The sequence below is a fragment of the Apostichopus japonicus genome, chromosome 15 (assembly GCF_037975245.1).
Source record: "Apostichopus japonicus isolate 1M-3 chromosome 15, ASM3797524v1, whole genome shotgun sequence".
In the NCBI taxonomy this organism is placed as follows: Eukaryota; Metazoa; Echinodermata; class Holothuroidea; order Aspidochirotida; family Stichopodidae; genus Apostichopus; species Apostichopus japonicus.
In genome coordinates this window covers 5982037-6008877 of record NC_092575.1, presented here as the reverse complement: position 1 = coordinate 6008877, position 26841 = coordinate 5982037, and the positions used below count along the sequence as shown (strand labels likewise).

Below are 26841 nucleotides of genomic sequence, written 5' to 3'. Positions count from 1 at the left end.
CATAACAGCACAGTACAGTACATTTCTCTTTAGACACCTTGCTGGCACTACTAATATTGTATTGTAATTTCACCAAATTTCATAACTCTACAAATTTCTGCAGTCCAAAATATATATTAAATCAGTAGTTTTGCTGGTGTTTACAGTTCTTGTAGACTGTAAGAGAAGTGCAACAAGCAATTATGACTGATTGTTTTTAATTAAATTGGAATGTTATGGGAATTAGTTGAAAAAGAAAGATTAAGGACAAGTTCTTATCATTTTCAAATTTTTACTCTTTTCAAGAAGTTACTAAGAGAGTACATGTATACCATAGTGAATAGCTCCAATTTTCATTTGTGAGAAATATAGTCTTGTGGTTCACTTCCTTCGTATATAGCTCAAGTGTAGGGTTTCTAAAATATACACAACAGTCACGCTTGCTATCAAATAACAATTGCTGCAAGATATTGAATACCTGGATGTGGTTTCCCCATTTGTTGTCGTCGTTGTTTGTAAAACGACTCTTGTGATAATTGTGATTTTCAGCTTTGATGAATATTTAAAAGATTATGTATTAACATGACTTGAAATTGTTGTTAGATTGATATACGGAATGGTTCTCCTGTTTGTGTTTCATGTCCCTGGTCAGATGGTCGTATCTAACGGTAGATACCAGCGGTGACTACAATGACCTACAGCAGGCCTACGCGGCAGGGTTCGTGGAAGGGAACTTGACCGCCAAGTACATCACCATGATGTGGAACAACGTCTTAGCAGACTACTGCAAGACCAGAACCAAGAAATGTATAGCCGTCAATAACTTCCTAGCCAAGAATTCACTTTGGATGGTGAATAAGATGCAGAGCTTTAAAAGCAGTATATATTGGCATCAGGTATAAAAATGAAGGCCAGAGTTCTAAGCTATATATTACACAATCAAACCAATTCACAATTAGATATTTTTCAAGGGATATGATTCCAATGGGAGACAATGAGATTCTAATATAGCAAAGAAGATCTAAATAGAAAAATTCCACACTGTTTGTTGAAAACCCCATCTTAATAATATCATTTCCCTATCTCAAGATACGGTTTAACCCTCAATGGAGTGGGATTATGGTACGGTCATATATCGACAAATGTTCTTCAAAAACCTTCACTTTCCTAGATCTATACAAACTCCTCGTTGATTCATCCCTGAAAATTGATATACAGTTGGAATGTTTGCTGCCAGGCTAAAAATTCAAATTTCTGTGTAGAAATGTTATTTACTTCTGTGAATTCAAGTGAGTTCAAACCTATTATAAAAAGAATACGACAACATTTTCAGTTGAATTGCTGTGACGACATCATTCACTCTGCTATTGTCAGATGCTTTCATAAAATACCACCAAATTTTGAAAAATTGATCTTTCCATGGTGATTCTGTTGATATCCTCATCTTTTTGATACTGATATTCCACATCTTTCCATGGTGATACTGCCAATATGTCTCTCACCAGTTTCCATGGTGATACTGCCAATGTCTCTCACCAGTTTCCATGGTGATACTGCCAATGTCTCTCATCAGTTTCCATGGTGATACTGCTGATGTCTCTCATCAGTTTCCATGGTGATACTGTTGATATCCTCATCTTTTTGATACTGATATACCACATCTTTCCATGATGATACTGCCAATGTCTCTCATCAGTTTCCATGGTAATACTGCCAATGTCTCTCATCAGTTTCCATGGTGATACTGCCTATGTCTCTCATCAGTTTCCATGGTGATACTGCCAATGTCTCTCATCAGTTTCCATGGTGATACTGCCAATATGTCTCTCATCAGTTTCCATGGTGATACTGCTGATGTCTCTCATCAGTTTCCATGATGATACTGCTGATGTCTCTCATCAGTTTCCATGATGATACTGTTGATATCCGTATCTTTCCGTGGTGATCTACTGTTTATATCAGGAATTCCCTAACTGGGGTGCATGAACCCACAGGGGGTGCGTGAGTCCATCCCAGGGGGTTCGTGAGACGTTTCTGAAAGTCAAAACTAGAGTACTTTTTATTGAACTAAAATCTGATGTTTCATATAATTTAGTAATGTACAAAAGTCGTACCTATCGACAAACTCTTTTCGCGTTCCATCATATGTTGCCATAGTAGGACCGTACTGTGCATGTGATACTTGATCTTTTACGAAGCAGCTATTATACGTATTATAGTATAATAATGACTCAGATTGTGTCTCGAAAAGTTGGGGGTTGGTGGACAACTCTGACATCCACAGGGGATTCTTGGGGGGATAAAGTTAGGGACACCCTGGTTTTTATCCTCTGCTTTTGGATACTGCTATCCTCATTTTATTCGATACTGCGCTCCTCATTTTTTCGACATTGATATCCCACATCTTGTCAATACTGATATCCCTCATCTATCCATGATGTAATGTTGATATCCTCTTCATCTTGTTTCTCATTAGGTCCAGCTGATTATCCAGCAGTTAATTGGAATGGAAGCAGCTTACTATAATAATACTGGTGTACCCAGTAATAACATGAAAGTTAACAGCTTTGGTCTGCTGTGAGTACCTACTAGCTGAGTATAGTTGAACTAACTGAGAAGGATTGTAAATGTGAAAAGTAATATATATGCCTGCCTGATTGTCTCTGTCACAAGAGAACAAACCCAGAGAGAGATCTACTGTATTTACGTTAGCATATGCAAGGAACCGTTGTTATATGCATTATATAAGTGGTCTGCAAAAATACAAACATCACGTTTTGCCGTGAAATTTCATATGATCTTCTGCTGCTGAAATGGAACAGTGTCTTGTCACTGGTACACTTTCCAGTGGCCGATCCAAGTTTCCTTGGAAGGGGAAAATAATGAGTAAATTGGGAAATACTGAAATTACTATCAGAGCAGTGGTACATTGAAAATTTATTTCGATTTTTCTAGCCTGCTAAAATTTGGGGTTGATACTGATGATATTTAATTATCAATAATCAGGAACTATACATATGACATGATAACAAGCCTTCAAATTTTATGGTTAGCTAAGGGGAATGGATTTTTGAAGTTTGGGAAGCAGAGCATTACACTACATGCAGTACTAGCCAACTGCATTCAGTAATGTTATTTTAATAATAATAATCAGCAGTTATTTTAACGACGGTTAAAGCAACCAAAAACCTGGAGAAACCCACAAGGACTTATGGATTACAACGTACACGTCGGCTGGCTTCCAATTCAACATTTTTAACTCAAATTTGGGAATCTTTTCAATTTAGAAAGTCATTTCAGATGGGAAAAACCATCCTCTTGGGATGAAAACCCACCTTACCATGACCGGGCCGGGTATCGAACCTGGAACCTCCCGATTGCTGAGCCTCATTGCCTCAAATGCCACCGCCTTTTATTACCTTGCCTTTCCATGCTCCCAATTTTTAACAGCCTGCTTCAAGCTAAATTCATTGATGTTTAATAATTACTTTGTCTTCCATTTTTCCATTTTTTACAGCCTTCTTCAAGCCAAATTTGAGCTGGAGGACATCGAGGCCATCCTTGGCTTCCCTCCGGACGAAGAAAAGCATCCTCTGGGGTCTGGATCTTGCTCGGCACTGATCAAACTGCTTCCGAATAATACAGATTTGTTTGTAGCCCACGATACCTGGACCCATTACAGCGAGATGCTACGGGTGATAAAGAAGTACAGCCTGGCCTACAGCCAGAGTCCCACGAGTGAGTGGATTTTTTTAAAAATATTTTCTGGCGAAAGTGTCCGTCTGCCAAGATTTACGCAGAAGTAGGACGGTGGAGGGAGAGACTGGGTATTGAATTCACGACCCACGAAAGGGAGCTAAGGGGAAGGGGTTGTACCTCCTCCCCCTATGTCAAAATTTCCTGGGACTGAGAATGCCTACCTGCACAAATATGGGACAACTCTGTGAGCTGTCGAAACAAGAACTACCACTGTCTTTTCCCAGTCATCGTCTGAGGAATCCTATGTCATTTCTTTATCATTTTCCTCAAAACGTGTCGACTATTTGGAGTAGAATTTTTGCAAAAACCAATGTAGACTTCATCGCTGGCTTAAAACGTAGTCGTGCGTGTCTGTGTGTTTCTTTTGTTTTCTGTCAATTGTCCGTCTGTCCAGTGAAAGGTGTGATCGGGAGTTTGCTAAAATCTGTCAAGATAAGGTGTAATAATTGTAGGAAATGTTCTAAATTATGGGTTGTGTGAAATACTAAAAATAGGAAGCAGAATTTTCCTTTAAGTTACAGTCAAGTATTAGGATAAATGTTTACGATGTATGTGGTTAAGACAATATGGATAGGTCAGAGACTAACATGGGTATTAATATGATGAACACAGTATGCAAAGTGTCTTGTGAATATGCAAGGTTAGTGTGAACTACTTTATTGGATACTATAAACAGTGGAAGGCAGGCAAACAGTTTATTGGGCAAATATTTGTGAATGTAAAAAAATTCACCTTTGTAAAATACACATCACAGGCATATATGTAGTTGGCACCGGAAGGGATGAGGCATGCACTCCCAAACGCAGTGGCGTGCACAGGACTTCAAGATGGGCGCAAATTTGCAAACTGAGTTTTAGTAGGGGACCAACCTTTCTAGAAGGGCGAGAGGCGATCAGTGATTTTGTAAATGAGGCAGGTGGGGTGAATGGGAGGGGGTTATCCTGAAGCAGCCATTTTTCTGTGGGATTTTGTTGTCAAGATGTAGCATGTGTGGGCTTATGGCAATCATAGAGGCACTTAAAACCTGATTTGCATGGCAATATGCATAGCTGTAACTGGTTGCTATGCAAATGCACAGATATGTGATTGTGCACAAAGGACATTAGTATTTTCAGTTTGAATTCACAAACTTGAAAAGTGCTATTCAAAATTTTAAACCCGAATTTATTTGTTGTGAAATATGTCATTTCTGTAATTTACAAATCCGATCTGACTTTTAATCCCTTTTTTTTTTGGTTTCTTGATTTATCAACATCTTGACATATGATATTGTTTGTACCTTTGTCTATTTTTCAATATTATAGGTAAATACCAGATATCTGGAAATGAAATTGCATTTACATCGTATCCAGGAGTTCTCTTCTCTGGAGATGACTTTTATGTCACAAGAGGCAAGCTGGTGAGAAATTTTGTTTCTGCTATTATTGCAAAATGTATTGAGTCCTTGGGCATTTTCGAAACATTTTACAATACTATTCCTGTCATCGTATACACACCATGGTAGCATGCTATAGTGGTCTAAATTGCCTTTGATCCAATCAAGAACATCAGTTTAGAATCTGAATTAGAGAACTGTGCATGAATATACTTACTTCATCGGAACCTTTCCGAGTATTCACCATTGCCAGGATGTTGTTCTTAATTGTCTTAATTCAGAATGCTGCCATCATGTAATCTGAAAATTCAGATATTGGAAAGAAAAATTGGTTGTAAACAAGCAACTTCCTGTCGTGTGCAAAGGTTTTTAAAGTGACAGAAATACTGCAATCTTGCTTCAAAATGTTAGCAACATACATCACCCCTCATACAGCCTACATGTCAGTGGTGATACACTAGGCCATGTATGATATACTGCTGGGGTACAGATGTACCAGTATAGTTCTATTGCAGTGTTATATACTTTAGCAACATACATCACCCCTCATACAGCCTACATGTGAGTGGTGATACACTAGGCTATGTATGATATACTGCTGGGGCACAGATGTACCAGTATAGTTCTATTGTAGTGTTGTGTACTTTAGCAACATACATCACCCCTCATACAGCCTACATGTGAGTGGTGATACACTAGGCTATGTATGATATACTGCTGGGGTACAGATGTACCAGTATAGTTCTATTGTAGTGTTGTGTACTTTAGCAACATACATCACCCCTCATACAGCCTACATGTGAGTGGTGATACACTAGGCTATGTATGATATACTGCTGGGGTACAGATGTACCAGTATAGTTCTATTGTAGTGTTGTGTACTTTAGCAACATACATCACCCCTCATACAGCCTACATGTGAGTGGTGATACACTAGGCTATGTATGATATACTGCTGGGGCACAGATGTACCAGTATAGTTCTATTGTAGTGTTGTATACTTTAGTAACATACATCACCCCTCATACAGCCTACATGTGAGTGGTGATACACTAGGCTATGTATGATATACTACTGGGGTACAGATGTACCAGTATACTGTAGTTCTATTGAAGTGTTGTATACTTGAGCAACATACATCACCCCTCATACAGCCTACATGTGAGTGGTGATACACTAGGCTATGTATGATATACTGCTGGGGTAGAGATGTACCAGTATACTGTAGTTCTATTGAAGTGTTGTATACTTGAGCAACATACATCGCTCATCTTACAGCCTACATGTACGTGGTAATACACTAGGCTATATGATATACTGCTGGGGTAGAGATGTATCAGTATAGTACTATAGTAGAGTAATACTATAGGAATATCTATAAAATTTATGCAACTTTCTTTTATACAAATTACTGTCTTTTTTCCTTATAATTACTCGTAAGGCTCTGATGCTGAGTGAGTTCTCAAGTACAAGTATAAAGTATTTTAGCATATCCAATGCAAGTGCTAAATAACATTAAGTATACTTAACATGACTGCGAGTACTATACATTGCAAAAAGTACTCCAGTACAACAGATTTAGTACAAATGCTTTTTTTGAGTACTACAACACTGCAAATATATATGCATACATTCTCATACAGATATCACCAACCAACGTGTTCAATTTTATAGATGAGTAATTAAAGAAGTATATTATGGAGGCACAAATTTGAGATGAATGTTGTTTGACTAGGTGTATTGACCCTCAAATATGATATAATATTCACAAAATGTATAAGTACCCAGGAAGCTGAATCTTTTGATGATAATTAAACAAAACGATTTATCTCATTTATTTATAGTTTGTTTTGTTAGGAGAAGTATAACCAGTGAAATTATTCACAAGTGGCATAGACTATAAATTCTATTTAACCATATCATATCAGTATCCATTTGTGTAAAGCAGTGCAGTATTCAATTTGTTGTGTATCGTCTAATTACACCTGTAAGTTTGACTCAAATTTCCTTTATACCACAGGTTGTTATGGAAACTACTATTGGTAACGAAAACACAGACCTATGGAAATTCTCCTCACCGATGGCGTTACAGACATGGATTCGAACCTTGGTTGCTCTTAGGCTAGCAGAGAATGGATTTGACTGGGTACAGATTTTTCGTGAGAATAACATGGGCACGTGAGTGGCTTAAATCTATGACAACTGCTTTAATAGTGATAATTCAAGCAGGACCTGCATTTTTCAATTTGTACACAGTTGTTCCCTTTGAATGTTATTATATAGTATTTCTTCTCACACCAAACTGGCACAATCATCTGGTAATTAGCTTGACAAAATCACAACAAAACAACACCCCCCCACCCTCAGTGTCGTGTTTATTTGATCAATGATTTGATTACAATTGAAGAAACTTTATGATTGACATTTACATTTACACGCCTTTGAGATGTGCAGCAAATTTATCAAACTCCTCAGCACAAGGTGAAAAAGGAACCTACTCCCAGCCAATTATAAAACTAGATTTAGTCACATGATATATAAGGACCAATCAGTTTGATGCAACATTTAATCTTCTTTGGAATCAACAAATGCAAATTAAGGTCAAATGGTAATCTGAATAATGCATAGTCATAGTGTCAAAGGTTAATCATACAGTTGATATGTGATACAATGGTTGTTTGGTTACCATGGTTTCTTCTGCTACCTATAGTTACAATAACCAGTGGATGGTCATAGACTACAACAAGTTTACTCCAGGTGAAAGTCCAAGGGATGGACTCTTCGTTTTAGCAGAACAGTTGCCGTGAGTATTCGCTCTTTTTTTTTTTCTCCCTTCTTGTTAGGTCTGTCCAACAAGGATGATGCTTGAGTTTCTAGTAGGAGGTGTTTTGTGCGGGACAGCTTAATATTCAAACAACGAATTAGGATTAACAATGAATTATAACTGATTTCTTATTGTTGAATCATACTGCCGTGTTTTTATTGTTCGTTTCCGAACGATATGTTTTCACAAGTTGATAATGATAATCTTCATGCTTGCTATATGTGATATATTATAAAAGATAAAGGAGGTTTGGTTTGCAATGTAGTTTAGAACATTAAAAGTAGAATGGGTGTGGAACTCTTTATCCCTAACAATCTCTGTGTGCATGTTGACGAGGATATCTGCATGTCAGATAAATTTTCATAATATGTCGTCTATATTCGATATGGGCCGCATTTAAGCACTTGTTTGTACGCCATTAGTATGTGTGACCCTCTGAGCCACAAGTGCAGAAACCAGCAGGCCACATTTTACCACCTGTGACATCATCTAACCATAAATCAACCGATAACAATGAACTCACTGAATGACCGAAAGGAAAGAAACATATTAACTTAGCCTAGTTTGTATGAGGATACCCTAGGGTATCCCCTATATATAAACTAGGCTAAGTTACACTGTGATAGGATCCATCGACATAAGAGACAACTGATATATATATTCCCTCATAGAGTAATATTTCTGTTTATTACTTTTTCATTGAAATTGATGCAATCCGAGATTTTGTGCAAGATTTTTTTTGTGAACCAAATTGTGGTGTGGCTCCCCAAGTACATGTTTGTGCCCACTCAGGCTCTAAGCTGGGCACTAATTATCATCCAAAGGAATATGGTAACCATACAACTGTTCTAATCGGCAATGATGGCAGAATCACAGTATTGGTTCAATTAGTGTACTATCAGAACACATCAACCCTGCAAGAGGAATAACAAGCTTTGACCCATGAAAGTGCCACTGAAACTAGGAAACCTTTTGAATTACTGTCTACGTACCTGACAGGCTGACACTATATTGAACTTATTGGAAAATGTCATTTGTAAACAATAGGAAAACATGTCCATCTTTTACACATGGTTGTATGTATATAATATAACATGTTTAGAAACAGCAATTTTCTGTTGACTTAAGATGCACCTTTATCTTACAGAGGGCATTTTGAGTTTTTTTTTTAAATTTTGGCAGTTTCCTACATAACATTTTTTTTTAAATTTTATTGCAGTTTAGCTATTGATGGTTGTCTACCCATTGCACACCACAATCATGAATAAATGGGCCCTTAAATTTCATACACTTAATAACTGCTGTGTTGCAGAGTAGTTTCAACCATACGAAGGTGGATTTCACATGACATGTTTGCCTGTGAAAGTATTATTTCTTTCTATTATACGGTAGTATATAATTTCTTCAGTGATTTATGACATGTCGTTTCATCTCTCTTACTACAGTGGTTTTATTAGAGCCAATGACATGACATCTGAAGATTTCTTGGAGAAAAATTCCTACTGGGCCAGTTACAACATACCGTAAGTTTTTAAACTCAAGTGTACTACCATTGTAACCAGTGAAACCAGGGGCCGTATGCCCTCCTTTTGTAAGATCCTGATTCGCCTCTTGCACTCTAAGAGAGGTTCATATACCCCTTCTCTAAAATCAGTCAGGGGAATTCACACCCTTGAAGCCCTGTGTACACCACTGTTTGTAAGTGCAACTAATAAACAGCCCCATGAGAGTCCTACAGAGTCACGATTGAAGATAAACTAGAAGTTTCTGTGAAATCTTTGGGATCAAAAAGTCTTACAAATGTCATAGAGAAAAATTGCCCACGAGGGAAAATGTACTTTAGTATCTTAGCATGATTAAGATCCCCCAAAAAGGTACAAATTATACCAGTGACTATTTGACTAGTGAGTCCACAATTTATCGGATAGTTTAAATGGTCTGCTGTATAGACCCCAACTATAGCACGCTATCATGGAAAAGTTTCTTGAAATTACGCAATCGACCTGCCTTGGTCATTAAAATGACCTCTCTATAGCATTAGTCTGCAACGCCCTTTCACATATTTTTTCTTGTATGAGGGTCTTTGTGTGAATGCTGTATGATTAACTACACTGTAGATATGAACATATTTCCACACAGTGTTTACACAAACAGCCTAATGGTGTTAAGAAGCTATGCAGGCTAATTGTGGAGCCTGAGGTTGATTTACGACCGTGGCAGGTCGATTACGTAATCCCGAAACTTTCCTAGCTATAGCGTGCTATAATTGGAGCCAATAAAGCGGATCTTTAAGTGAAGAAATTGTTAACTAAGGGTTAGTCAAAGAAGAACACGATTAGGGGATGACCGCTTCGACGGTGTTGCAGCAGTACATGATAGTTGTAGACCTATCCACCTTCCGTATCATCTCAACACATATTTTGTGCATTTGGCGAGACTTACTCAAACCGTTTACGCTCCTTGTACAACCCATCCAGGTACTTTAAAGACATATACAACATGAGTGGTGCACAAGCCAGTTTCGAGCAGTACGGCGATATTTTTTCATACGAAAATTGCCCAAGAGCCAAAATGTTCAGAAGAAACCACACTGATGCGATTGATACAGATTCGGTCATGAAATTAATGAGGTGAGACGATAATTTCTTTAACGAATATGTAACTTAACATAAAAGTTCCCAAATTGATTTATATGAACTTGTTTTTTCTTGGAGGTCAAAGGTATACAGAGAAAAAAAAAATTTCTCAAATATTCCCAACAATATCTCAAGTAGGTAACAGTTGATGAATGTTGAAGTTGCTAGGTGAATGCCCATATTGAACTCCAGAAGTGTATTGTTTTTTTAGCAGAGGTGAAAGGTCATCACAGGTCAAAATATGTAAATGCTGTACACATGATCTCTCAAGAAGGGAATTTGGTTGGTTCTCTTTCGGAGTAGGTGGAAACTTCACAATGAAATAAGAAAACCTTACTTAAATAGAGTGAAGTTCAAAGGTCATTTGAGGTCAGTCAACACATGTCAAAAATGTGGAAATGTTTGTAAACATGTTTTCTCAAGGATGGAACCTGCTGGTATATCTGGTTACTCCCATATTCAGCTGATCTTGTCATTCATATATGTCCAATCCATTCTTCTTTTTATTCCTCACTGGAGGCAAATGAAATACTTGCGATGGTGTGTGTGCGTGTATGTTTCTGTGTGTGCACTTGTTCTGCATTCAGATTGGGGACTCTTACAAAGGAATTTCAAGTCCTCAGATGTCATTTGAGAAGAATCACCATTTTGTGTCTGCGTGTGTGCGTTTGTTTTGTATTCTGACCGAGGACTTGAACAAAAGAATTCCAGGTTCTCGGATGGGATTTCTAAAGAATCACCACGTCCTCGGAAGAATTCTATTGTATGGGGTATTATTAAGGTTAGGGTACATGGATTTGAACAATGGAAAATACAACAGGGTTCTTGGTCTGAATGTAATACATACATGCGTGTGTGTGAAGCCTTGGCTTTTGTAATCACCATAACTCAACAACTATAGGGTGGGTGAAATTCATATTTGGTTTGTGGATACACCCTCCCTATTGAGTACAGGAACCCCATTTTTTTCTGTAGAGGTCAGTGTGGGTTAAAATCTTGAAACCATGTAAGCAGGACTCCAAAAGTAAACCTCCCAATGACTTCATACATGATAAAGGGATCCACCTTTATTACATGTCAGAACTGTCTACAAGGTATCACTTAACCTGTTGGCTTTTCTGGTTTCTATTTTTGGTTATCGGATTCACTGCGGGTAGATTGCATCAATTAAAATTCCATGAACGGATCTCTGTATTAATCAATAATAACTCAATGACGCTTTTAGGAAATCATTTTGAAAGATGCGGGTAGGTTTTTTTGTCATCATGTTTGCACTAATTCTTAATGTCAATCTGAACCTACCTTTGGAGTATTTACATATCTATATCCGAGAAAGTGAGAAGGCGGACCGGATGCAGGACAGCTAGATACGGGCAGTTAACTTATTGAGGGTACTAGAGTCATTTGCAAGTAGTGATGGGTTATTTCGAACCATGAACCTCTCTTTTTCAAATTTTTCCTAAAAAGGTATAATGACTTTCAGAATGATTCTTTGGGAGCTTGTAATTGCACTCCTCCTTACTCTGGTGAGCTTGGAATATCAGCCAGGTCAGATCTGAATCCGGCCGACGGTGCCTACTACCTCCCAATGCTCGGACACCGTTGCCATGGCGGCACCGATGCAAAGGTGAGTCTCTTCACACCTGTTCATCATCTTACATATCAACCCAATCAAGGGCGTAGGAACCGGGGGACTGCCCCCCAGTGAAAAATATGGGGGGGAGGAAGTATCATTCCGCCCCCCGCTTCTCAAGTCAGAAAACCCCTTTTTCATTTCCAAATGAGAAAAAAAATCTCATTTGGAGCACCAAATTGCATCTAAGGCCAGGTGAAAATGCAAAATTATTTACAAAATGGAGTGGGTGTTGAAGTGTGCTATATTGCACCAAATTGCATCTGAGGCCACCTGGAAATTTAAAAAAAATCCAAAGGGGAGGGGGACCCCTCCCCTTAGACCCCTCCCCAGGCTGGCCATCAGTCTTCAGCCCCCCACTCAAAAGTACCTTCCTACACCACTGAACCCAATCATGGAAGAGTCATTCCCGTTGAATATCTTCAAGATCGAAGAGGAGCGTGTATTTAAGTACAAACAATATGGAGCCTGCATGACCCGTCTAAAACTAAAACCCCCAAACAACAAAGAAATGTATTTCTAATTTTTACAGTCATTGAAATGTCAATGTTTATCAGTAGATAAGTTAAACAACAAGACAAAGACTGTTGCAAACAAAGAATTGTTTTGTTAAAGACATGAGATGAACATCAGGTGTACTGTTTGCACTAGTTTGCAGTTTATCGTAAATAAACAAGTCTAGACATGGATTTGTTTACGATGTAAATATTACTGGAAATGAAAGAGACATTCCTTTCTGCTCCGGAGTGGAAAAATTCTTCAGGTCATATATTTAAAATTGGTAATAATTTTTCCTAGTCACGAATTCAAGAAGTGTTCATCACGCATGGCAGCACATATGAAAAGTCAATATGCAAACTGGGAGGGCAAATATCGGTTTAACTTTCCAAAGTTTGACTTACATGATCATACAGATATGACAATGATAGCTGATTAGAAAAGTAAATAAACCGCCTGGTACATTCTGAGCCTTCAGATTTCTTTTCAAAATAATCACAAAAATTTCCTTTCTGAAATGTTTCTTGATCTGAGTTTTGTATGACAAGAACACTACCATGAAAAGCATTGAGGAGGGTGGGGGGGGGGGGGTTGGGGAGCAATGTTAAGAATCTAATAGAATCGCTTCTTACTCAGCACTTAATGTGCATTTGGTAAAGATAAAAAAAATTAAGAAACTTTTATTGTCAATACGGTTTGAAAAAGTTTCATTCTTCAAGACTAATCAAAAGTTGTAAGTCTCCCCATTTACAAACTTACATCTTTTTTTACATAACTAAGTAACTTTTTCTGACTGGAGTCACTATAATTGCTTCAAGGGGAAATCTTTACAAAGTTGCTATCGTCTTGTCAATTTTGAAAATCTATAAAGCATCGCCTTAGATCATTTTTGATCTTGTTTCACTTTTTGTTTTGTTAGAATGCATAACTCGCTGGCATGATTGGTTTTGTCTATTCTTCACCTTCTTTCCAGAAGTTAACTAAAACCGTAAACTTGCCGTGTTTTTTTTTACTCTTTCAGGTCATTTCAAGCTCGATGGTGGACGACCTGTCATTCCTGGCTGTGAGTGGACCAACGTGGGACCAGCAGGTTCCATTCCAGTGGAGCAAATCCGACTTTGATCTGGAGTTCTCCCACGAGGGTATGCCAGACAGATTTGCCTTTGACCCAGTAAATGTGAATTGGAACGACTGATTTTACCCTGCGAGGAGCTTAAAGAGCAGATACGTTCACAAGTATTCAGTGATAAAGCTGTATGATTGAATGAAAATCACAAAATGAAAGGAGTCAAAACTTTATACACAAGAAGGAGAGGGATTCCAGCAAACTTTATGCAACCGTGATGTCCTTGTGAACATCGCAAGAGTCTGATACATTTTGGGGGCTGAAGGTTTGTGAAATTTCTGCAGGCCTTTTCGTGAAATTGGTTTGATTATAAGAGTACTATTTCTGAAATAATATCCAAGAGAGCTTTATCTGAGGTAGCTGTGTTATTGTTACCTATATTTTCTGAGAAGACACAAATATCTCTTATTCATTCATCAAGCAGGCTGAAAGGTCGAGCTTGAAATGCTGTGGTGCATAAATTTAATTTCATCAAGGCTGAAACCAAACTGAATTTCATCAAGGCTGAATTATTGCTTTAACTTTTTCCACGCTTATTTTTTTACTAGATAATGTCACATGATTATTTCTACACCAATACATCAGGGAGTTGTTCCATAACAACTCCCTGATTACATACTCAAGCGCCCGATTTGTGCCATCTCGGCCTGCAGTTAGTGAAACATGCATGCAGATTTCCATTTCGATTTGTTGAATATTAATTTCAAAAGTTCAGTTTGACGTTTGCAGCCTCAGTTTGCAATGCTAGTTTATTGTGGAATACATATTTTATTCTAAATCCACATTTAATTCACAAGCAGGTGAAACTGTCAAATTCAATTTCTGTAGATTTGACACTTATTAAGGTCTGGCACAAATCGGCAAGGTCTGATGTTTTTAAAGCAATTTTTTACTATTGTTGATTCAAATGTTTTTTTTTTCCCCTATACTCTAGAGACTTACTATTACCAGTACTGTTATTAAGGGCAAAGAAATATTTGTTGTCATGTTAATGTAACTGTTTGAAGATTAGGGGAGCGGGCATGTTTGGAAAGTAATGTTTTCAGCCACGCAAATATGTGAGCACAAAACTGTTTGTCAAATCAGATATTTTATTTCCGAGTTTTACTAAAAATTGAATAACAGCACCAAGGGGTAGCCTACAGCTACATGGTAGAGATGTCTAATATAGCCCCTAAGTCGTTACATATGGACATTGGGATTTGATGTTGTTATTGTCAATACCTAGTAATTCTAGCTACTCGTCACTCGTGTTTTCTGTTAGGTGAGCGCCCAGGTGGATTCACAGATTTTTAAAAGATGTATCGATTTGTAGGTATTTCTGACAAACCTTTCTACTAGTACTATTTTTATATTGGTTTAACTTTTAGGTAACCCAATTTTTGTATGGGGAAAAAAAAAACTTGTTCATGCTTGTACTGAACAACAGTAACTTGAAGGAACCTGGTAGGAAGGGAACCACTGCAATTTTAGAATAATTTTAGAAAATAAAACAAATTCCTGTATTAAGTAATACAAATAGTATTCCATGGAAGTTTAAGTGATATTGTAACATGCTCAACTTGTTTCTTTATTATTTGGTTGTAACAAATATTTAAGTCCTTGCTTTAATGGATATAACAGAATTTATTTTGCTTGAAGAAAAAATCAAAACAAACAAACAATAAAACACTTGCAAACAATCTTCATTAAAACAATTTACTATAATTATTTGCTCTTTACAACTCCTCAAAATAAATTAACATGTGATAATCATTATGAAAACATTAACTGTAAGCTTGTTTTACTAAACAAAAGTGCATGCTACTAAAAAAAAAAAATTGGGGCTTTCTTTCAGACATTATGAGGCTGTCTGCTACATAATTCATCAACAGCCTTGAGCATTGTTCATGCTACACTGTCCGAGGACAATACAAATGGAAGAGATTACTCAACCGAGACCACACCAACCCACATTACTTGTAACAAGCAAAATAGTGTAGTTGCATGGCACAACAACTTAAGTGGACAGGGAAGTTGTTGTTGGTAGCCTCTGGTTCCTATGTTAAGAATTTTAATAATACCTCCTAAGCTTTCATGCAAGACTTTTATACAAGACATTTGTTGAGTGTTGGGTGTCGGCAATTGGCTCATTGTCAGTGATCTATCATTTGTGTTGAAGACACACAACCAGAAAGAACAAATTCTTGCAAACCAAGCAGTTACACCCTGGTTGCCTCGCTTAATTACCAGCACACGATATATCTACAATTACCTCCAGGCTTTAAAAAAGCTCTCTTGAATCAGTAAATGCTTTTTGGGGAATTCCACAGCTGCCATTCCACAGAATAAATAATGATGTGATGCAAGACTCGTTTACCAGCCTGATATCTTACTTTTTCTTCAAAATCAAGTTAAACAGTAACTAATGTAACCTAGGTTTAATAATAGACCACACCAGTCCGTGTTCACCGGTCTCAAAACATTTCATCCGTAGCTCCAAGAAGAAAGATAAAACATCAAAATAAATAAATGAAACCCTGGATAGCGGGGAATAAAAGCCACTGTGGTAGCATCACTTAATGCCAATGCTTAAGAGATATTTAGCTTCAAAAGCCATCTTGTTAAACATTCACACGCTCACTCAATTATAAATTGTACTTTGAAAATGTCGTCTTTGACTTCCACTATATAAATTAGGCATTGGTCATTTTAAACATCAATTTCTATAAGGCGCACACATTTTTTTTTCTCCATCCGATACCTTAATTGTCGGGTTATGGCTGATCAATCAGCTCATCAGTTGAGTTGATTATTCATGGATTATCTTTATACATAATGAATACTTTAAATTAAATTTCTACCAGCTGCAGTTCAAGTATTCTGCTTTTTCGAAAGAACTGTTCCAATTAAATTAAAAATTTGAAGTAATGCCTGTCCCTTTATGATGGATGGAAGGACAACTGGCAGAGTACATTGTTCTATAAACCATAAACAAATTATGAGTTTATTATTACAACTTTAAAAAGTTAAAACAACAACAATGAATACAACACAAACTTTCAAACAGCACCAAGTTTGCAAGGACGAATGGAAAAGTCCAGTTGCCAGTTGGGAATTTTTTTTAAATTACGTGTTCTTAGCTGCTCACCCCATTGAATCAAGCAATCACAAAATAATGATCGCTAATCAATTGGTACGAGTCTAAACGTGTCACATCTTTTTCTTCCTAAAACAGAAGCTTTTCAAATTATTTGTTTTTAAAAATCCAGAGCATCTATAAGTTCCTTGAAGCTAGTCACGTACCACTGTGCTTCATTCTGTATATTGGGTCGGATTTGATTGCCTCCAAATCCTATAAAGGCATCCTGTTAAGAGAAGAGACAAGAATATTATGAGTCAGTTTTAAAACCAAGATAACAGTTGCATGAGGAAACATTTCTCACTAAAACCAATAAATAAAAAAAATAATAAAACCTTCATAGCAATTCACCACTGGAGTGCAAAAAAAAACAACTAAGTTTTGTCTAAGAAGGTTGTCAGAAAACTTATTATAATTCTCTAGGAGAGCTATATGATGAAAATGATATCTCGTTTCCCCCACCCATATTGAACACTGATGACATACTTATGATGGCTGTTGAAGTGCATGCAACATGTTCTTGTCAAACCTGAGTGTATCATGGAAATATAAGTGTCTGTGCAAAACTATCGACTGGTAGAGAATGCCACATTTTTAAAGTCTAAGTCTTTGGGATTACATTGCCTGGTACTACACTAGACTGTAGATAACCTTTTCCTTGGATCCCTTAAGACCTTGGTTTTCAACCTTTTTTCGATCACGAGCCCAATTCGTCTTCCGAGCCGTCCTCGCGAGCCCATACCCTACCCTACGAAGTTATCAACTTCGTAAAATCAATTTCACAGCGTTTATTAGTGTATTCTTGACACAAGTGACCCGGGGACTCAATCAGAGCTACGTATGTTCCTCCGTGATCAGATGACAGGTACTGCCCAATTAGAGCCTATCTCAAAGATTTCTTGCAACCCTCAATGGTACAAGGCAATGGTACAAAGCAAGGCTTCCACACATCATAACCTTGGTAAATACGTAGTGTGCAGTGGTTGGTGGGTGTCACCGAATTCTCTTATACTAGTCTTATAGGGTTAGGGTTGAGTAAATTTTACCCGTTGTACAAGGTTTCATCGAAGAGGCTTCCTAAGAAACATCATCATGTGCCTCCGCCACCAGCCCCCAAAAATGCCACAATTATTAATCATTACTGGGGCAATGCTCGCGAGCCCACAAAATCGGCTTCGCGGGCCCAAATGGGCCCGCGAGCCCAAGGTTGAAAACCACTGCCTTAAGACAAGTCATTCTACCTCGCTTTTTGGGATTCACCCTCAACTATTCAAGGACAACTCAGTGAAACGTTATGGACTCATTTCAGGATCAAAATATTCTTTTGCATTTTTATATTGTTGGCTGGGCTTCTAAAACTAAGTACTGTAAACTATTTTTAGCAGCCAATCATCTGAAATGCAAGGTTTTCACAAAACGCTCACTTGTGCAGGTAGCCAGGAAGCACGTCGTCAGACAACTTTGCAGCCAACTTAAAAAGTGCAGCAAAAGTTTCTAAAAGTGTTTTTTTTCAAAAGAAGAAAAAAGTGGAAAACTTACTGCTGGGGGTGAAGATTCCATGTCTGTAGCACCATCTCCAACCATGACTAGTCTTTGGTAACCAAACTTTTGTTTCAAATGGTCCATGACTTTAGCTTTGCCACCGGAACTAGCTGTGTACTGTGTCTTGTCAAACCCATGAAATTTACCTGTGGAGAGAGAAGGAAAGAGGAATCATTTAATAATAACTCAGAAATAATACTGACAAACGAGGTCAAGTTTTTGTATCAGGTTCCTTGAATATCAGGAAAAGGTTGATATTAAAGTTTCAAAAATACTATGGACACACAAGTATTAATAATCTCAAAATTGCATCATCTAAATATGCAAATGCTACAATAATCCATCCCCACAGAGGGCGCTCTTTTAGGTGCTGATGTTGCTCAACACTTCATTCCTCTGTTCTGTGTATATATTGCCTGATGAGTATGATGTGCTAGGTGCAGTACCATATTTAGACAGAAGAGGCCATGTAGTACACACATGGTGATGGGAATGCAACAACATCTTAGTGTAAAGGACATTTTAGTGTGTAGGGAACACATCTAAAGGTATACCACATGGAAGCTTAGCTTATTTACCAGAATATGGTGAAGGAGGGTCTGAAATTTTCATAAATTGTCAACCCATATGGAAAGGAGCTTTGCTAATTTTACCAGAATATGGTGAAGGAGTTTGGAATTTTCATAAATGTCAAACCATAAGAACAAACCAGAATGCAAAAATGCATTGTGGTTTCCATGATGTAACATAAGTAGTTTTCATCATGATGGTGACATAATGTATAGTTAGGGTGTACAGGGGTTTTCACAATTGGACCTCTGATGACCCCAAATGACCTTCGACCTCCACCGAAAACAATAGGCTTCTTTAACTCATTGTGGTACTTCTACATACACTAAATTAGAGGTCGGCCCAAGCTTCCACAGTATGGAGATATCATGATTACAAGGTTTTCACAATTTGACCCCTGGTGACCCCAAATGACCTTTTTTCCTCCACCAAAAACAATAGGCTTCTTGTAGTTTATGTGGTACTTCCACACATCAAATATGAAATTGGTCTGACTTTTCCTTCTTGAGATATCGTGTTTACAAGGTTTTCACAATTTGACACCTGGTGACCCCAAATGACCTTTGACCTCCACCATAAACAATGGGCTACTTGTACTAAATGTGGTACTTCTACAAGCTAAATATGAAGTTGGTCTGACCTTCCCTCCTTGAGATATCGTGTTTACAAGCTGGGCATCACAAACGCACTCACACACACATGCCATCATGAATGCATAGGATACAATCATCATCGAAACCAGAAAGGAAAAGAATATGCAACACTCGCAAGCTTACCATCAAAGTAAAATAATAACCTATTTGAGAATATGTTTTCATCTGGAATGTTTAACTTCTTAGAGACCTCTGAGACAAGGCACGCGAATCCTCCTGTCACTAGGTAGACCGCTGTTCCTCGTTTATGAAGCTTCTCTACTAACAATCTAAAAATAAAACAGAAATAAAATGGAGAGAAATAAAGCAAACTAACTCACAAACACAAAAACAAAATTACACAGACATTCAGACCCCCCCAAAATAGGCACCTTTTAACACCCTTGAAGCCTTGGGGTAAGCTACCCTTAGAAATTGCAACACTGCTGATCTAAGCATCAATTGAAACAAGTCAGGCTCTACTGAACTTGCATAAAAAGAAAATTGATTTGCATATTCTTTTGTGAAAGATGTGGGCATAGCGATTGTGTACCACACAAAATTGTACACTTAACGGTATCAGAATATTAACATCTGACTTCTAAATGCATTCACGTCAATTTTCCACTTTTCTGAAAAAGTTTCAAATACCAGAATCTGAACCATTCTTCTTGTGCATTGTGGATAGGGTTTGTTTATCTGGTCAATTCAAGACTTTTTCAACATTCCAAAATCCAAACTATTTCTGGTACCAGATTTAGAAGGTACATATTAGCAGAATTACAGTACAAGTAAGCAATTCAAAAGCAGATCAAATCTTCTACTGCATTTATTAACTCACAGAAACAGTTTGAATTCTGTAGTTATCATATTGCCTACATTACTGTTGCATGAAGGCATATATGGCTGACAAGTAGGTTTTCTGCATTTCATCTGTCTATCTCACCTCTGTTCTGCTAAATACAGTTTGTAATGTATCAAACCAAGACATCTACACACAATAGTGAAAGTTAAATAAGCACATGGTTCAGTCTAGTGTCAGCTGGACACATTCTGTCAAAGAAGATGGCAATTATGCACAAAATTTCAAAAGCTGTTGGCTTTAACTTCTTTATTGGAATATGGCATGTTGATCAGCAATGCTACAGAACTACAATGCTATGAGATTTCAATAAAAATTTTAAAAATCAGAAAAAAAAATATATATGACCAACACATAAATTTAGAAAGACAGCAGATATATTGTAGTTTTTTTCCACTACCATTTGGATATGATGAGAAGTTTTAAAATCATATTTTCCATGCTACCTTTTGCAAACCGTACACACAAATCATGTTAAAATCAATACCAATCGATTCCCCCCCCCCCCACTCTCCCTATTATTTTGTCATTGTTATCTTTAAGTGACATGACATATGTACAAAAATGTTAAATCCATATTCAACATATCTAACAAGTCAACCAAGTCTCATTTACAAAAGCAAAGCCAAGGGTACTAAAATAATCACTAACTCAATATCATTTGTGAGCCTTGGTGGATGTGATCTTTTAAATTTGTCAACCAGCTGTTTGCTGGGTTTACAGAGATCTAAACGAGCTTGTAGAGCCTCTTGATAAGACATGTTCCCATCCATCGCTTTCTTCGTTCTGTCAAAATGAAAAGATCGAATGCGTTTATGGTTAAATTATTGCAGACAATCAGGTTCTTTAGCAAATGGATACAAGTAGCCTGCAAACCAATATTAAATATTACACAGTGAATAATTATCGGATATCGCACCACAAAATTCTATGCAAAAATGGTCAAATTGCTATACAAGTGCATATATGTATATGCAGTCCTTTACACAGGAAACCATAGTATTTTTGTCAGTGACAACATTCAGACCATGCAAAGTTTTGCAAACTTACTATGTACACAAAACCTCAACACAAATATTTAACCGGATACAGATACAACACTTTTGTGTACAGTACCGTTGATTACGATCAAAGTAAAAACAAGTTGTGTCTGCTGAACAGAATTGCAGACATATGAAAAAGTAATTGAGAAAGATCTGATCATGTTTCATCGCATACTATCTAAGGATGAAGACAATGCCTACTATAATTTGACAATTAATTATTCTTCAGAGGTTAATTGTATTTGACTTTAATACAAGTTTTAATTAAAATGATCCAATGTACTCTGTTGAAAGCTTGTAATTTCATTACTTTCCTAAATCACATTTTTGAAATGTTTACTCAAGTACTTGCATTTTGTATCAAAACCTGAAGCTAAAAGTATGTCATATCGATGCATCTAAAAAAAAAAAAAGCTGATGTTTATATGAAAAGTTTGATTCAGTCTTCTACTGGAAAAATGAATGTTCCTTTGTTCAGGGTATTTAATAGCTTGACAACCTCTCTAGTGACAGATGAAATCATACCCTAATTGAGGTTCAAATCATTAGTGTGGAAAAGGCTTTTTATATTGGCGGGGGGAGGGGGGAGGGGGTTGAGACCGGTGGGTAAGTCAGTGACATCTACTACACCTAACCACACCTGTTAGCTTCTAGTGACCTCTTGGTTATAAATACAATATAGTAATAGGAAATGTGTAGTATCAAGGAATGCATATAGCATAGTGTTCCCCATTTCATAGAAGCTAGTGTACAGTACGTAGAAATGACTTCTTTTACAGACCAAAACAAAGTTAACCTTTGAAATATATATTACATATAACATCTCAGTACAGTACTTTACCTGAATTCACCAAAATGATTCTAGTACCCTCAATGAGCACCACTATATTATGGATACTTTCCTTCAACTATCATTCAATTAACAACAAAAAATCCATCGTGATCAGAGAGAGAACAATCAATAAATATGAAAATGATTTTGATTTTTACAGTCCGGAAATCACTTAACTCTTAATGGCAGCTGCTGAGGTACCAAACTTTAAAACTTGGATGTAGCAAATTATACAAAAATGCCACAGAGAGTGGGAGATGATATTAAATTACAACTTGTCAAAGCAATTCCCCCATTTGATTTTTTTATTCTCCAAGAAACAGGATATACTTGTTTAACTTACAATAGTTCTACCTGATGTCCGACTCCACAAAATTTGGCGAGTTCATCGATTGCTTCGTCCTGAATGACTGTGCTATCTACATCGAAACAGACTGCATCTGCCATACGAAATATCGCCATGGTATCCTCCATCTTGGAATGCTGTCTTCAAATCAAAAAAAGGAAAAGAGAACGCGGGCATAAAAATATGGATTGGATGCAAGAATGAAAATCTAACATTTTCATGATTTTCTCTCCAAAGGTAATACACTACAGGCTTATATGCTATGATAGTGTGAAAGTAAAGTAGGACAGGTCTATTAAAATGCATAGCTGGTGGTTTTCACCATCCTCTAATCTGAATCTTTACCCTTGTACCTTCCCATTGATGTATGGCACATTGTCTTTTTTATTTTTTATCATGGGATGTGGTAAAACTTGATCAAACCTAGCAGTTTTGGACAAGAAAATGGCTCTTCGAAAAAATCCCTAAGTGCTCACGTGACTGCAGGTCACCATGTGACTTCAATGTGCAAAGTCGGTTGAGGAAAAACATTCGATCAAGGTATTCACTTCAGCGCTAACACTTCACTGTCATACATTAAATATCCTAAGTGCCAACAAATTGTGTAGTAGGAGGTTGCAAAAACACTTTTGGAAACCAAAATTTAAGTTTCTTTTCGTTTCCCAGTCATCAAACCGACGAATAGGCAGCATAGTCTACGCAGAGGTCCTCCAAAGGTAAAGTCGCCCTAAGTTTGATATTATGTGCCTAGACTCATTAGCCACGATTGCCTAGCTATTCTAACGTGCGTACTCCATTGTTTTTCTTCAGCCATGATTTACCACATTGGTACAGGAAAAGAAAGATCATGTTACGAAAAAGAGTTGTACACTGCTTCAAAATATTTAGGCCTTTCCGTGACTTAGTTCTCTTTAGCAGAATATGACACTACGCACAAAGCGAACTTCCTGATGGACACTAACACATACTGACGATATTGATTGTACTAGGCATGCCTATATTGTACTGAGACGGTAACAGTTTTTGCATATAACTTTTGACACTCTTATATATATATGGAATATAGAATCTATGGGGCGCTGTTTTTGTAAGGTGGTATTACCTTCACTTACAAATGCATCTGCTTTTGTAGAGAAACTTTGTGACTTTTTGAAAGCCTTCATTAATTGCAACGAGACTGAGACATACCCTTAGCTTTTTAGTTCGGGGATTGGATTATTATTGCATCCACTGACTGGAAACTAAAAAAAGTTCTGCAAACACGATTAATTACAACAGATGAAGAAATACCAGAAAAATATAGGCAGTAAATGTTACTAGAGCAAAAAGTTTCTGTCCCAGGGGCGCAAGCCCCCCAAAAGTTTGCATCCCATATAAAATGCTGGCGTCCTTCATGGAACACCAATTGCGTTTATGGTATGACCAACTTTTACTGGTGTAGTTGTAAAGATGAGATCGTATCACTACCCATAATTTGTGAATGTTATACACAATATATAGGCCAGATGGCTCTGTGCCTTAGCTTTGCTAATTAACAAGGGGCGACCAGGCCCATCCCTCTTTTCACCCGACCTGCCTTTTCAACCGATTTTCACCCACAGCCTCTCTTTCATCCACCCTTGTACTTCCATACTCGTAGCTCCATGCTTTGACCTTGCAGTAGAAATTCCAACAACCAAATCTCCAAACTCCCTGTAAATACCGTGTGCATATCTCTTGGTAAATTCCACACAGTTCACTACCGCATGTAGAAAGGCCTGTTCGACCTTCGGAGTTTCAACTACACATGCGCAAATCCTCAAACCTGATCCAAAATTTACCCTGGACACTTTGCAGTGTTTGCAAACAAACATCTCCACAAAAACTACAGTAGGCCTATGTAAATAACTTAATACGCAATGACGATTAAAAAAAATTCAAACTTCAATGGCCACTTTTGACAATGAAAAATGTACAGTAGCTTACACATGAACGTTACACCAAAACTTTTTATGGCAGCATCTGGTCAATGGGACCGCAAAAAAAAAAAAATTTGCAACAGAAACTACTTTGAATATGAATGCATATTTTACAATAGCAACTCTCAGTACGGAGAGAACAAATATACTGTGAGATGAAATATCCTTATCAGGATCAGAGATGTTAGCTTACCACAAAATCCATACATTGTCTCCAATCAAAACATTTTCTGATCAAACCAATGATTCAACTATTGCGTGATAGTTTAAAAATAAGTTGGCCTGATGTTTTGATCCTTGGAGGATCCTGCTAGAAATTTTGGTCCTTTATAGAAGTTGTGATTATATTTAAAAGAAAGATGTTCAGTTTAAAATGTGCATTGACATGTTTTGCATAGGCCTAGGTGTGAGTGTGTGCACTTGGGGTTTGTTTCTCAAACAAAAAGAAGTTTGCGGATGCAAGCAATTTGAAGATTTTTGCGTCCCTGGCTAAAACATTGTACATTCAATTGCAGCACGACCTTGATATCGTACGGCACAGTATGTATACTGGCCTATCATAGCAACGAATCTTTAGATGTTAGACCACACTTTGGGGCAGTTTTTTCTACCATAATTTACTTTAAATTGAAGAATTGCTACCCAACATGAGTTAAAAAATGTGTGAACAATTCTAACAACCATTTCTTTCTCTGTAGCAGCATGTTTATTGGAAGAGTGAAGTTAATAAAGGTTCACTTTCTTACGAGAAGTTATGTGGAAGGTCCATTGTTATTGTTTCTGCGGTACACTCCACACATTAAACGTCGCAGAGTGACCTGTATGTTATTGAGCTTTTACGCATTAAGTTTCTGGTCAGCTTTGACATCAACTTTTTCTCAATTACTGTCTCTTTTGACTAAACAGGAACCAAAGTATTGTTTTTGTACTAAAACACTTTTGAATGAGCCAAAAACGTTTTTTGTGCAAAGTGGCTATTCTTATGACCAGTCGTAACAATAATTCCCTTTTGCGCATGCGCAGTTGCTATAACGTGGCTATTTTTAAGACTAGGAGTTCTATTTTTACGACCAGGAGTTACAATAATTTCCGGTTAGGGTTAGTATTAGGGTTGGATTGAGGGCTAGAGTTAGGGTTAAGGTTACCCCTACTACCTGCGCAGTTGCTTTATTTACTTTGAATTCGCATGAATTTGCTGATGTCGTAAGAGTAGTTTATAAATAATTGTTACGACTCAGCTAGTCGTAAGAATAGCCATGGCCTTTTTTTCTGCCTCCACCTAGGCCTATGCAGTTTAAACTCAAATAAAAATTTAAAATAACATAAATTATGACGTAAATCACGGTAGGCAGTACAAGTTTTTGTTAATGATTAAGGTACTAAATTAGAATATTACCGCTAGCTGAAATATTGTCTTAACAGCAAACGGAGAACTTGGATAGGAATCCAACCATAAGGCATAGCCTAACCACTATTTCAATATTTGTGTATACATCAGTTTATAATCAAGGAAAACCAGGTTTGGTTGAACAAATGCATTTTTTATTTAACTAGAATTGGCCCTTGTCCCTGTTACAGAGGCCTTGGGGTCTACAAAGTACAATGCACTTCATGAGGAACCATGTAAATAAACAGCAAGATGGTAACGCAAGTCCTAATCGAACCTCAATCCATAACTTAGCAACCTCGTAGTAGTCTTAGTGCACGCAACTAAGCTTACGTTATGCCTAAGTAGGCGCGAGTAACTTTAACTTACTGTTGTTACAGTAACACACAGGCATACAGACAATGTTGCGGAGTATCAAGAAATGTAGCATTCTTATTATTATTTATATGCAATGAACTCATTTAAAACTTACATTTATAACTTCAATTAATTTTGAAGTGAATCCACTGCTTTCCTTTGCCGGACTACAACGAAGTTGACTCGTTTACTTCTGGCGAATGTTAACCTCTGTTGCATCAGCTCGCTATGCGCTCAACATATACAGTAAGTTATTGACATGCCCCAGCAGTGTGTACAAACATGCGCGGCCATTCTGTAACGGTGCAGCCGCCGTCTGCCGGGTGGAAAACTCCCTGATCAGCTGTTCTTACCGAGTTCA

General features: G+C 37.3%; 2 protein-coding genes across 4 annotated transcripts in view; one reads left to right on the top strand and one right to left on the bottom strand.

Moving 5' to 3' along the window:
- Nucleotides 1-15516, top strand: part of LOC139981611 (putative phospholipase B-like 2) — an 18473-nt gene extending 2957 nt beyond the window's left edge. The window contains exons 3-12 of the mRNA XM_071994128.1: nt 632-875; nt 2456-2556; nt 3497-3717; nt 5043-5137; nt 7134-7291; nt 7824-7916; nt 9383-9460; nt 10415-10567; nt 12041-12200; nt 13726-15516. Coding sequence (XP_071850229.1) covers nt 632-875; nt 2456-2556; nt 3497-3717; nt 5043-5137; nt 7134-7291; nt 7824-7916; nt 9383-9460; nt 10415-10567; nt 12041-12200; nt 13726-13899 — 1477 coding nt within the window. The 3' untranslated portion in view covers nt 13900-15516. The remainder of the gene's footprint in view (nt 1-631; nt 876-2455; nt 2557-3496; nt 3718-5042; nt 5138-7133; nt 7292-7823; nt 7917-9382; nt 9461-10414; nt 10568-12040; nt 12201-13725) is intronic.
- Nucleotides 15515-26841, bottom strand: LOC139981614 (phosphoserine phosphatase-like). 3 transcript variants are annotated; one of them, XM_071994132.1, is made up of 6 exons: nt 26596-26841; nt 22776-22915; nt 21209-21343; nt 19840-19985; nt 18491-18639; nt 15515-17177 (listed from the first exon to the last, which is right to left on the bottom strand). In XM_071994132.1, exons 2-6 carry the CDS (start codon nt 22904-22906, stop codon nt 17070-17072), a joined length of 669 nt encoding a protein of 222 aa, XP_071850233.1. In that variant the 5' UTR covers nt 22907-22915; nt 26596-26841; the 3' UTR covers nt 15515-17069. The 3 variants fall into 3 exon arrangements, with proteins under 3 accessions (XP_071850233.1, XP_071850232.1, XP_071850231.1); XM_071994131.1 differs by having other exon boundaries at nt 22776-22919; nt 26596-26824; XM_071994130.1 differs by lacking the exon at nt 26596-26841 and adding an exon at nt 23255-23287.

What these genes read in the sequence shown, in the direction of transcription:
- LOC139981614 (XM_071994130.1), bottom strand. An exon ending in AGGCTCACAAATGATATTGA is followed by an intron (nt 19,986 to 21,208) that starts GTTAGTGATTAT and finishes TTTTATTTTTAG; the next exon opens with ATTGTTAGTAGAGAAGCTTC. An exon ending in GTTATTATTTTACTTTGATG is followed by an intron (nt 18,640 to 19,839) that starts GTAAGCTTGCGA and finishes CTCTCTCCACAG; the next exon opens with GTAAATTTCATGGGTTTGAC.